Consider the following 14,024-nt stretch of genomic DNA (forward strand, 5'->3'; position numbering starts at 1 on the left):
CACACTTTTTCGAAATCGAAAATTACGAAAAATGAAAAAATGCCATAATTCTATACCAAATACGAAAAATGGTATGAAACATGGTAATTTGATTGGTTTATTGACACAGAAAATTACTTTAGAAAAAACTTTGTAAAATGAGTGTGACACCTACCATATTAAGTAGAAGAGAATGAAAAAGTTCTGCTAGGCGAAATCAAAAGCACTTGGAAATTGGCTGGAATACTGTTCGTGGTATTACATATATAAATAAATTAGCGGAACCCGACAGATGATGTTCTGGGTCACCCTGGTCCACATTTTGGTCGATATCTGGAAAACGCCTTCACATATACAAATACCACCACTCCCTTTTAAAACTCTCATTAATACCTTTAATTTGATACCCATATCGTACAAACACATTATATAGTCACCCCTGGTCCACCTTTATGGCGTTATCTCGAAAAGGCGTCCACCTATAGAACTAAGGCCCACTCCCTTTTAAAATACTCATTAACACCTTTCATTTGATACCCATATCGTACAAACACATTCTAGAGTCACCCCTGGTCCACCTTTAGAACTATGGTCCACTTCCTTTTAAAATACTCCTTAATACTTTCCATTTAATACGCATGTCATACAAACTCATTCCAGGGTTTCCCTCGGTTCATTTTCCTACATGGTGATTTTCCCTTATTTTGTCTCCAAAGCTCTCAGCTGAGTATGTAATGTTCGATTACACCCGAACTTAGCCTTCCTTACTTGTTAGTTGTCAAATCCCTCCAATTAATTTTTATTGTGCATATCTCATGTTCGTAATATTTATACCACTCCCTCTATATTTTCTCAACAATTACATCAAATCATTCTCACTTCTTTAACATTTTCATAATCATAGAATTTCAATATTTTAAATCGGTAAAACTAAGGGGCCTATTATGTATAACATAACCAGTCATTTTTTCTCGTGTCAACCAAAGTTTGTACCATATTCATTCCTTTGCGACAGTAAATCTGAATGCTTTAATGATATTTCTGGTATTATATAGTGGTGACTGTGAATGTGACTGCGACGCAAATTGGCACGGCGTCTTACATAATCTGCCCCTAAATGTTTTTCTCCATTGAATGCGGTTAAGGTAGGTAGGTTAAGGGAAGTCGCTCCGACACAAAAAACTTAAATTGAGTTATTCGATTTTTGATATATAAAATTGATAATCTACAGTTGGTCCGGATCGAAAGGAGTATTGTACGGTGTCTTAGTTCATATTACTCTATGAAGACTCAATATATTCAAACGTTACGTTTTTATATTCGGTGTTGAATCTCTTGTGTGAATGACGGTAATTTTAATTAATTTATCTGATACTGACTGGTGTATGTGAGAAAATGCGTTTAACATATTTGGACCCTTAACTCCCATACACTTTCACTTACTTGTATTTGATAGTCGCTCCCGCCACGCTATTGGATTCGCTACTAGGCCTTGTAATCCTGGCCAATACAAATGCGTTCGTTCCACTATGTGGCCGGCGTGCGTTTTCAAAGGCGCACCTTGACTTTGTGATAAATACTGGGCCATACCAGCAGCAGCTGCAGCAATCGAGAAACGCGGAATACCACCTGAAAAAGAGGAATAAATATAATTAAATCGAAGAGAAACACACAAAATTACTATTAAGTATATTTTTTGCAAGTCAGTGGAAATAAAACGCTAGGTAGACTAGCGAATTGCACAGAAAGCAACAACATACAGTAAGCTAGTTCAGTTGGCTAAGCGGTTTGCGATGAAATCGCTAAAACAACAGTCGACCAAAAAAAGGGCACTATTGTGAACGAGCGAATAAAATGTAAATACGAATGAGCAGATAAAGGCAAATAACAAAATAATAGCGTGGCGGTAGGGTGGCATACATACGAAGCAAAAACACGCATTCCATGTATTTTGTTTTTGTAATTCTCGGCTGAGTTTCAAAAACGTACTGCGCCAGAAAAAGAAATGTCAAGACAGCTAACAAGGCGAATCTATACTAGGTGGTGGAAAAGCGAATTTAATCAATTCGCCGTACAGAAGAATGTCAAGTCAAAGGAAAATGTTCATAGATTTTGATTAACTGACATTTTGTTGTACAAGGCTTTGTATGGAAAATTATCAAGAAGAAGCAATCAGCTGATGGGATAACACCACCTGTAATGAATTCGCCATGGCAGCTAAAAAAGTGCCAATTAGCTGATAAACTTCCACCACCTGTATGGTTCCGCCATGATAAAACTGCTTAGTTGTTTGAAGCGTTTTTTTCAAGCTCGCTTGCAAAAAAGGCAACTAATATACAAATAGGTAATATTGCATAGAGGAAAAATTGAAGACAAGTCACGCAAAGCCACAGTTTCGCAGTACAGGTTTAATAACTACCTCCAAATTGGTGCATATTGGATGCACAGTTGGCGGACACAGTTGTACCAACAACGCTTATATCTGAGCTATATATATATGTATTATATTTAATTGATTAATCAGAGGCAACAATTGTTTCAGAACAACCTACGACTGAATCAATTAAGAAGGCGTTCTGCAAAGATGTAATATTACTCTGAATATATTATAATTTCTTAATATCGCATTCAAAAAAAGATTTTAATAAATTGAGTAAAAAATTAGCCGTTCATTCCAGTATTTTCTCCTCTTTCAATTAATCTGGACATTTGTAGTTGAATTTACTAGTTTTCACATGAATAATTTAATACGATGAAATACACATTAAGTCAATGAAAGCTTGAACGGTTATAAATTGTTTCGATATAAATTAAATTAAGCAGCATGACACTTCATAATTTTTGTAGTAATTGGTATGAATTTCAGAACTGTCACTTTTAAATACATGTGCGTCTATTAAATTACAGGGAATATGAGCCAACTACACCGTTAAAAATTAGAGCCTAAATCTTAAACCATTGATCGGTTTAAGCAATTTTTGAAGCTTGTTTGTACTATATTTCTTTTATTCGATTTAAGTTTTAAACTGACTTGAATTCAAAGCCTCTATTGTTATTGTTTTTTTGAACTTTTCCATAATTCAAACGAAGGTCGATAAAAAAAAATAACTATTAAAGTAATTTACAGTATTAAAAACAAAAAAAAAAACATTATCAACGTGTTCGCACAGATGGCGTAACGCTGTTAAAAATATGTTTGGTAAAGCGGAAGAGAAATGGCATTTTATCAAGCAATCAAACCCCCGCAGTGTAGCTACATGGTTGGTGCAGCGGGCCTAAATTAAAAAATAACTTTTCAATTATGGAAAAAAAAAATGTTATCCCAAAAATAAATGTTAAGGGTTTTTAAGCTCGAAATCGTACCCAGACTCCTTGAATATTTGAAAAATAAGTATAAAATCTCAAAATTATTTGAAAACGAAACCAAACAAGTAAGGAAGGCTAAGTTCGGGTGTAACCGAACATTCCATACTCAGTTGAGAGCTGTGGCGACAAAGTAAGGGGAAATCACCATGTTGTAAAAAGAACCTAAGGTAACCCTGGAATGTGTATGTATGACATGTGTATCAAACGGAAGGTATTAAAGAGTATTTTAAGAGGAAGTGGACGATAGTTCTATAGGTGGACGCCTTTTCGAGATATCGCCATAAAGGTGGACCAGGGGTGACTCTAGAATTTATTTTGTACGATATGGGTATCAAATGAAAAGTATTAATGAGTATTTTAAAAGGGCGTGGGCCTAAGTTCTATAGATGGACGCCGTTTCGAGATATCGCCATAAAGGTGGACCAGGTGTCTCTAGAATTTATTTTGTACGATATGGGTATCAAATGAAAGGTATTAATGAGTATTTTAAAAGGGCGTGGGCCTAAGTTCTATAGGTGGACGCCTTTTCGAGATATCGCCATAAAGGTGGACCAGGGGTGACTCTAGAATTTGTTTGTACAATATGGGTATCAAACGAAAGGTGTTAAGGTGTATTTTAAAAGGGCGTGGGCCTTAGTTCTATAGGTGGACACCTTTTCGGAATATCGTTATAAAAGTGGACCAGGGGTGACTCTAGAATTTGTTTGTACGATATGGGTATCAAATGAAAGGTGTTAATGAGTATTTTGAAAGGGAGTGGGCCTTAGTTCTATAGGTGGACACCTTTTCGGAATATCGTTATAAAAGTGGACCAGGGGTGACTCTAGAATTTGTTTGTACTATATGGGTATCAAATAAAGGTGTTGATGAGTATTTTGAAAGGGAGTGGGCCTTAGTTCTATAGGTGGACGCCTTTTCGGAATGTCGTTACAAAAGTGGACCTGGGTTGACTCTAGAATGCGTTTGTATAATATGGGTATCAAATGAAAGGTGTTAATGAGTATTTTAAAAGGGCGTGGTCCTTAGTTCTATAGGTGGACGCCTTTTCGAAATATCGCCATAAAGGTGGACCAGGGGTGACTCTAGAATTTGTTTGTACGATATGGGTATCAAATGAAAGGTGTTAATGAGTATTTTAAAAGGGCGTGGGCCTTAGTTCTATAGGTGGATGCCTTTTCGAGATATCGCCATAAACGTGGACCAGGGGTGACTCTAGAATTTGTTTGTACGATATGGGTATCAAATGAAAGGTGTTCATGAGTATTTTATAAGGGTGTGGGCCTTAGTTCTTAAGGTGGACGCCTTTTCGAAATATCGCCATAAAGGTGGACCAGGGGCGACTCTAGAATTTGTTTGTACGATATGGGTATCAAATGAAAGGTGTTAATGAGTATTTTAAAAAGGAGTGGGCCTTAGTTCTATATGTGGACGCCTTTTCGAGATATCGCCATAAACGTGGACCAGGGGTGACTCTAGAATGTGTTTGTACGATATGGGTATCAAACGAAAGGTATTAATGAGGGTTTTAAAAGGGAGTAGCCCTTAGTTGTATATGTGAAGGCGTTTTCGAGATATCGACCAAAATATGGACCAGGGTGATCCAGAACATCATCTTCCGGGTACCGCTAATTTATTTATATATGTAATACCACGAACAGTATTCCTTCCAAGATTCCAAGGGCTTTTGATTTCGCCCTGCAAAACTTTTTCATTTTCTTCTACTTAATATGGTAGGTGTCACACCCATTTTACCAAGTTTTTTTCTAAAGTTATATTTTGCGTCAACAGACCAATACAATTACCATGTTTCATCCCTTTTTTCGTATTTGGTATATAATTATGGCATTTTTTTCATTTTTCGTAATTTTCGATATCGAAAAAGTGGGCGTGGTCATAGTCGGATTTGGGCCATTTTTTACACCAATACAAAGTGAGTTCAGATAAGTACGTCAACTGAGTTTAGTAAAGATATATCGATTTTTGCTCAAGTTATCGTGTTAACGGCCGAGCGGAAGGACAGACGGTCGACTGTGTATAAAAACTGGGCGTGGCTTCAACCGATTTCGCCCTTTTTCACAGAAAACAGTTATCGTCCTAGAGCCTAAGCCTCTACTAAATTTCACAAGGATTGGTAAATTTTTGTTCGACTTATGGCATTAAAAGTATCCTAGACAAATTAAATGAAAAAGGGCGGAGCCACTCCCATTTTGAAATTTTCTTTTATTTTTGTATTTTGTTGCACCATATCATTACTGGAGTTGAATTTTGACATAATTTACTTATATACTGTAAAGATATTAACTTTTCTTTTAAAATTTGAATTTAAAAAAAAAATTTTTAAAAGTGGGCGTGGTCGTTCTCCGATTTTGCTAAGTTTTATTAAACAGGCATACAGTAATAGGTGTAACGTTCCTGCCAAATTTCATCATGATATCTTCAACGACTGCCAAATTACAGCTTGCAAAACTTCTAAATTACCTTCTTTTAAAAGTGGGCGGTGCCACGCCCGTTGTCCAAAATTTTGCTAGTTTTCTATTCTGCGTCATAAGTTCAACTCACCTACTAAGTTTCATCGCTTTATCCATATTTGGTATGGAATTATCGCACTTTTTCGATTTTTCGAAATTTTCGATATCGAAAATGTGGGCGTGGTTATTGTCCGATATCGTTCTTTTTAAATAGCGATCTGAGATGTGTGCCCAGGAACCTACATACCAAATTTCATCAAGATACCTCAAAATTTACTCAAGTTATCGTGTTAACGGGCAGACGGACGGACGGACATGACATGGCTCAATCGAATTTTTTTTCGATACTGATGATTTTGATATATGAAAGTCTATATCTATCTCGATTCCTTTATACCTGTACAACCAACCGTTATCCAATCAAAGTTAATATACTCTGTTAGCTCTGCTCAACTGAGTATAAAAAGTTTTAAAAATCTAAATCTAGAAATTTGTATACACTTATGGATTTGAAATAAAACCCAAAACATCCAAAAATCTAAAATTAGAAACTTGTATACACTTCTGGTTTTAAAACAAAATTGGTAAGTTTAAACATACTGCTGAAAAACTAAAAATTTCATTTGTGAAAAATGGTCCAAGTCACAATATTTTATTATACCTATTAGTGTTATAATAATTCCCAACGGTTTGACCCTCCAAAGTCCTCCAACCGACAAGAGGAGCGCATCCGCATAACGCACGGATTTGTAATTCCTGTTTGCCGAGTCGTTGAAAGGCAGGGATTTGTTAAGCATCGCGATCTATAACTGCTTAGCTACAAAGAATTGTTAAATTCATCAGCTAAACAGTTCTGTGCACCCATTTTCACGAAGGCCGGTTTAATCTAATGACCTTTTCTTTTCTGGAAAAAGTGTTACACTGGTGTTACCCTCACTTTTGAATTGGCTAAGATTGTAGGTAAAAGTGATATTTTTATTATTCGAAGGAAAAGAACTACGTGGAATGAACACACATACTTCTGAGAGAACCGAGAAAAAGTTAACAGGGTGACATTTTGTGTAGAATAGAAAACGCCATAAATATTTAATCGAATTTGGTTTGGTCTTATATGTAGACCAAACAAATTTCAGTTTTAGTCTTAAACTTTTAACTAAGTATGAATTTATAGCCGCTATTTAAGCTATTATTTTATTGATGTAGTATATGGAACTATCTTCCACCATCTATGTCAAATTTGGTTTGGAAACAAACCAGTTTCGGCGTTGCGCCATCTTCAGTGTAATTTTTCACACAACGCCGAAACCGGTTTGTCTCCAAACCAAATTTTGACATAGATAACGGAAGATTGTTCCAATTGAGATCAAAAAGGTATATAACCTTGTCGGAAAATCAGCGCAACAAAATTAATCTATTCTTTTATTGCTCATAAGCGTTTGTTAAAAAAAGAAAATTGTAAAACTGAGATCTATACTTGTGTTTAAAACAGTCGGTATTGTATGAAAACGTATCGCACACCAGCGATTAATTCAAAAAATTGTACTGATCAGAAAACGCGAAAAATTGGCTGCCTCTGCGATATACGCCAACGCAATTTACAATTTTTACAAAGAATGTTCTCGCTGGATAGTGGAGATATCAGTAAATCGAGCACACAGTTCGAGTGGTATTGAAATGGGAGGTCAGGAAATGATCATGGCTTCGATATTTTAGATTTTTGAGTTAGTTCCTTATTGAGCTAGATGTTCGAGATTACAAGTATAGTTCTCTCTCGGCAAACGAAAATCATACTCTACTTATCGCATCCGTCCTGCTATATAGTGAAGAAACATGGACCCGACAACATCAGATGAAGCGGCTCTGTAAGTCTTCGAGAGAAAAGTTCTTCGAAAGATGTATGGACCTCTACGCGTTGGCGATGGCGAGTACTGAAGAATATTTAACGATGAGCTGTACGAGCTATACGCAGACATCAACATTGTCCAGCAAATTAAAACGCATCGGCTGCGCTGGCTAGGCCATGTTATGCGAATGAAAGATGACGCTCCGGCCAAGAAAGTGTTTCTATCGGAACCCGCCTATAGAAGCAGAGATAGCGGGCGGCTCCCAATCCGCTGGAACGACCATGTGGAAAACGATCTAAAATCCCTTGGTGTGACCAATTGGCGCCGGTTGGCAAAGAAAAGAAGCGACTGGCGCGCCTTGTTTGATGGCCATAACCGTTTAAACGGTTAAGCGCCAATTAAGTAAGTAAGTATGTGCGAGATTACAGCTCACCATAATTTGCTACAAGTATTTACCTAAGAAAAACAACAAAACATTTGACATTATATAACGGGAGTACCCCTTAATTAAGCTGCATTTAATTAATATATCAAAAAATAATAAACTAAAAAACGTAGGAGAATTTCAGGGTACATAAAATGCGGGATATCTATGGCTAAAGCTTCCACAGACATATAAATATTGATGGTACTAAATGGGTTTCAAACTCTTGAAATTTTTCATGTCAACAGTATACGAATTCTATGCACCATTTAAACTGACAACCCAGTCAGCATTTTTTGAAAATTTTGATCAAAAAATATTCAAATATCATACCCCAAGATGATTAAAAACGTTCAAATTTAAAAGCATTTTCTGTTCGAAAATTAACATATCGTCGGGAGATAAATGTACCATAAATGTGATTATTCTTGAATAATCATTTGTGATTCATATTTCGAAACGGTTTTTGTTCATATCTGATATCATTGCAAAACTGGGCTTTAATTGTTTTAGAGTAATATTTGAATGCTTTTCACAGTCATTTTCTGATCATATTCGTGAACATATTTCAATCGTTTTGGTTGAGATTTTTGAATCATTTTTGAATGCGATTATCATGCATTTATTCTTCATATCTCATTTTTATTTATTTAATCAGGGGAAGAAAGCATGCGGAAGTTAGCTATTTGAACCATAGGTAATTCGCAAACAAACTAGACCAATATACACCTGCGACTACAACATCCAGCATCAGCTATGATCGTCAACATCTTAAAATACGATAAGGTACGGGATGTTGAAGCCATATCCCGGCACATACATATGTCAAGAGAGTTTCACTTACCTGGGGTTCAAATAGTTCACAACCTTTGTATTGTCTAATTGTTGGATTTTTATTTTCTGGGAAGCCGAAGGTGGAGGAATGGTTTCGAAGGACGAAATGTTTCGTCGGGAGAAAAGTGTACCTTAAATGTGATTATTCCTGAATAATCATTTATGATTCATATTTTTAAACACTTTTTATTCATCTTTTTATCATACTTGATATTATTGGAAGATTGTACTTTACTTCTTTTGGAATAACATTTTTTGATCACATTTAAGAACATTTTTCAATCTTATTAAATGATGGTTTGGAATCATTTGTGAATACGATTGTGATTCATTTATCCATCATATTTAATACATAACTAAAGATTATTAAAAATCATACTTCATCAGGGGTTGAAAGCATCCGGAAGCTCGGAAGTAAGCTTTTTGAACCGCAGGTAGTAATTAACTTGACCGTTGTACACACACACGACTACAACATCCAACATCATCTATGACCATCATCTTAGATCATGGTAATGACGTCACTTTAAAAATCACGACTTTACTATGTCTCACATCATTCTTTAAATATAACTTGATGTTTTTGACAATCATAGCTCATGGGGGATGTTGTCCAGGCGTGTCGATCAAGCTTAACTTACCAGCGGTTCAAACAGCTTACAACTTCCGTACACAGGTTCCATCCAGTATGTCTTTTCTGGGAAGCCGCATCTAGAAAAATGCTAGAAGACATCTTGGGTTAAGAATAGCATTTATATTACTTTTAGTATTGAATATGTTTTGTATATTTGTAATTTTTTGGGATTTTATGATTGAAAAAATGTGAGCTAATGAAGAAAAATCAGATTTTCAATGAAAAGTATAGTTTTAACAAGTATAAAATTCATCATTTATTCAAGAAAGGTAGTCTGAAAAGATTAGGAAAGTTGATTGAAAAATGATTTTAAATTTTTGATCACCGAAGTTAAAGAAATTAAATTCAAAAATGATTCCAAATTGTGATTGAAAAATTGTTCTCAGTTATTGATCATCAAAAGAAAACAAGTTTTATTATTCTCTATGTTCAGTTTTATAAAATCTTAAAATTTATTCATCAAAGTTATTCGAAAATGATTTCAAAAAGTGATCGAAAGATGATTTTCAGTTTTTGATCATTAAAAGTAATCTTATTTTATTATTTATTTTGTTCAACTGTAGGAAAACTCAGTATTTATTCGCAAGGAGTAATCAAATTGTATTGATATGAAGGAAAGTTCAAAAATGTATCATCTAAATGCTGTGTGGGTCATGATTGAAAAAATGTGTGTATGTGAAAAAATAAGATCTTCAATCAAAAGTAAAATTTTAACAAGTATAAAATTCATTATTCAGTCCATAAAGATTATCAGAAAAGATTCAGAAAGCTGAATGAAAAATGATTAAAAATGTTTGATCACCTAAAGTAAACACATTTGATTCAAATATGATTCCAAAATATGATTGAAAAACTATATACAGTTTTTCATCATCAAAAGTATTCATATTTGATTATTTCTTTTGTTCAATTGTATGATAACTCATTATTTAGTCAGAAAGAGTGATCAAATTGTATTGATATGTAGGGAAATTCAAAATTTATTCATCTAAATGCGGATTGGGATTGAACAATGCCCTATCTCAGCATTTTGCTCCAAAGCAAAACCCAATCTCGGCAACACTTCAAACATTTTTTTAGCAGAGGGCGGCGTCTCTTGAAAAATCCTTAGATAGGGTATCTTCAAACCAATTCTGATTTTAAAAACTTTACATAAACCAGCATTTAGCATGTTGCTTGAGGAACAAATATTGTAGAGAATTAATTGCGGACACTTTCACTAAAGGTGGTCTCGGAGGAAATCTTTCTAAGCAACGTGGAAGACCGTAGAAAAGAAAAATGTTTCAAAGTCTGCTACAATTTTCTATCAATTTTTCAATTTGTACTTTTTTTCAACTAAGCATTTTTTTATATTTCGGGATTATTTCTCTACTGTTATTTGCGTCTAGGACTAACTCAAGTGAAAAATGCTAGTCTTCTAGTCTACCACGGGAGTAACGAGTTGTTTCGGTATTCCATGGGAATTTGAAAAGCGAAACGGGAACATGCAAAAGGTTTCCAGTAATTTTTTCTTTTCATTTCTTCTTAATATTTTTATTTCTGGTAAGCAACTATTTTTTCTCAGCAAATATTAAGGGGCAAGTTATGCTTAAAGCAACGAGTAATTTTTGTTCGTGTGAGCCAAAACTCCTATCATTTAAGAGCATTCATTCACTTCAGTGAGTAACGGTGAACTTGAATGTTTTTCGGTACTATATAGTGATGACTGTGAATGTGTGTGACTGCGACGCAAAATATTGCGGCGTTATACATAATCAGGCCCTAAAGTAATCTGACAAAACTCACCTCCTGTTAAAGCACTTAAGCCCGCCGATGTCACCGGCGGCGGTTTCGACAATATCGTATCGATGCCATGCGGATTAGCTTGTGTATGCGTTGTAGTTGTGGTTGACATAGAACCCGATATACTATTATTAACAATACCACCACGACCGTCACTTATTAAATGTGATTGCTGACTATTCGCATAGCCGTTCATCATGCCTCCCGCACCACCACCACCAGTCTTCATTTCAGTCATTGAGTGTAGAGCCGCCAACGGTGGACCCAAAAAACTTAATGGTAACTTATGCTCCAACATATTGTTGTTGTTATTATTGTGATGAACACCCAACGGATGAACGCCACTTATACTGTTATTATTAATGTTATTATTATTATTGTGATGTGATGTCTGAAGCGCCGACGCGTATTTGGTGCGATTAGATGAGAGGTTTTCTGGACTATAATCAGGCGGAGGCGGACTCGATTCACTATTATTGCCTGCATCTTCACCGCCACTACCACTACGTTGACTTACCGGATAAGATTTAGAGCTGTCGACACCAGGGCTCGAGTTGTTGTCATAACGGTTGCGTTGATGCATCGAATTGGCACAATTATCTGGTGATTCAGATTGCAGGCGGGATGATGAAGCGATGGAGGAGTGATCGGCGCCAACGCCACCACCACTACTCGCCGACAGCAAAGGTGGTGGTGTGGAGGAATCCTCAGCGGAACGCGCTGACTTTGTCCCACACGCATCCATGCTATGCATTTGTTTCGTTGGCGCCTTCAGTAGCATAAGCGGGCTGGGTAGATTATTATTATTAGCTGCATAAGCAGCAGCGGCTGCAGCATTATGATAATCGAGCAAATGATCGCGATTAGCCGCTGCAACAGCTAAATTTTGATAATCATGATGAGCAGCTGCAGCTGCGGCGGCCGCTTCTGCAAAACCGTTGGACAAGCCGGCGGCATTCGGCAGGTGATGATGTAAAGCACCGTTTGGGGGACTACGATTTGACATGGTAGCCATAGCCATAGCCGATGGAGAACTACTTTGGCTTGTGGCGAAACTATGATGACGCATATATGGATTGATGAGATCCATGTTATCAGCACTTAAAGGCGTGATTGGTAGCTGCTGTTCACTATTGTGGTTGTTATTGTAAGACGGCAAGTAATAATCCGTTGATGAGGTACTTGTTGTACTCTCACTTGTTCCAGCAAAGCTATTGAGGCGATGGTAGAAAGCTGCAGCGCTTGACGAAAATCCGGTGGCACCAGCAATGGCTGAAGCAGCGTTTGTTGTTGTATGGCGAAAAGCGGCTAAATTAAAAGCGGAACTCTCGGAAAGCTGAAAATGTTTTTGTGGCAGCAGCGGATGCTGATGATGGGATGGTTCGTTATGATTGTAGGCATGAATCGTAGGCGGTAGCGGTTGCACGGCTGAAATATGTGCAGCACCGGCTGCTGCGTTCGGGCTGTCAGAGCCCGCAGGCGTGGTCCGCAGATAGGGACTACCCAGCGTGGAGGCAAGACCTGATTAGAGTTAAAATTATTTCTGATTTATAGTATTTTTTAAACTTTAGTTAAATTTAGCTTTGTACCGATTTGACACTTTTAAGCGATTGTAGTTTACGTAGAATTTGTTAAAATAAATTAAAGAACGCCTTATTTAGTTTGATTGCTCAGCAAATTTTATATTGGTATCTTAACAATTCGAAAAGTAGGTACATAAAAGCACTTCACTGAAACTCATTCGCCCTTAATATGTAAATTATTTTAGAATCTCACAGCATAATCGATTCGTTCAACAAAACATCAATTATTTCAAGCCTTGTTAAGACGTTTAATTCACAGTAATATAATCTGTTATAAATATTATAGCGGGAAGATTCACTAAGTTTTTTTTCATTAAATATCGCGCACTCGATCCAGGAAATCCGTTCACCAACAACAACCGACGAGGGTAAAATATTTTCAACACATTTTTTGAACCGAATTTGTGCTATTTTTACTATGTAATATTTTTTAAGCGATTTTCTTCAAACTTCCGTACGCCTTCCAAATTACCGTCCGTATGATTAGGCCTAGGACTACAGAATGACTTCAAATTTGACTACCGTCGATGTGTCGACCGAACAAGTCATTTATCCGTCGCTGTGTCGGTGTTTGCCAAAAGCAGCAGTAACCTCGGTAACGTTAACACAGAGTCCAATAAACCAAGTGCTGCTTCTACAAATTGAAATCCTAGCACAGCAGTTACAACACCATCAAACACTTTTGTCCACACTCACACACGCATACTTGCTCACTCAAATCCGTTTTACTTACACCTCCGTTTCCGCTCTGTTGCTTTCCAACAATTTCTGTTTGGATTGACTCACAGCAGCATATTGCTGTTGTTTTTGGTAGCAAGAAACGGTGTTTGTATTTGTGTGTGTATGTGACTTTCAATTAAGCACTGATTATGTGAGCACGAGTGAGAGCATTGCAGTATTATGTTGATGTTGTTGTTGCTTTATGCAGTTAATATAATTTGCGCCTCATATCTTTATTTTTTTCTTTCTATTTTTGTATTGTTGTTGGCAATGTTGAAGGGTTGTTCTACGTTTATTATTATTTGGTACGATGGAGGCTTGCCACACTCAATTTTGAATGTAGTTCGTGAGTAAGTAAATCAGTGGAGAAATCAGTGTTTGAAAATCACT

At 36.4% G+C, this 14,024-nt stretch overlaps 1 protein-coding gene across 1 annotated transcript in view; it reads right to left on the minus strand.

Annotated features, from left to right (window-relative positions):
• Nucleotides 1-12,903, minus strand: part of HGTX (HGTX homeodomain transcription factor) — a 68,621-nt gene extending 55,718 nt beyond the window's left edge. Inside the window, exons 1-2 of the mRNA XM_067787135.1 lie at nucleotides 11,335-12,903; nucleotides 1,423-1,608 (exon numbers count right to left, since the gene is read on the minus strand). Coding sequence (XP_067643236.1) covers nucleotides 1,423-1,608; nucleotides 11,335-12,421 — 1,273 coding nt within the window. The 5' untranslated portion in view covers nucleotides 12,422-12,903. The remainder of the gene's footprint in view (nucleotides 1-1,422; nucleotides 1,609-11,334) is intronic.
• Nucleotides 12,904-14,024: the final 1,121 nt, after the last annotated feature.

This window comes from Eurosta solidaginis, chromosome 5 (genome assembly GCF_040869045.1).
Source record: "Eurosta solidaginis isolate ZX-2024a chromosome 5, ASM4086904v1, whole genome shotgun sequence".
Classification (NCBI taxonomy): domain Eukaryota; kingdom Metazoa; phylum Arthropoda; class Insecta; order Diptera; family Tephritidae; genus Eurosta; species Eurosta solidaginis.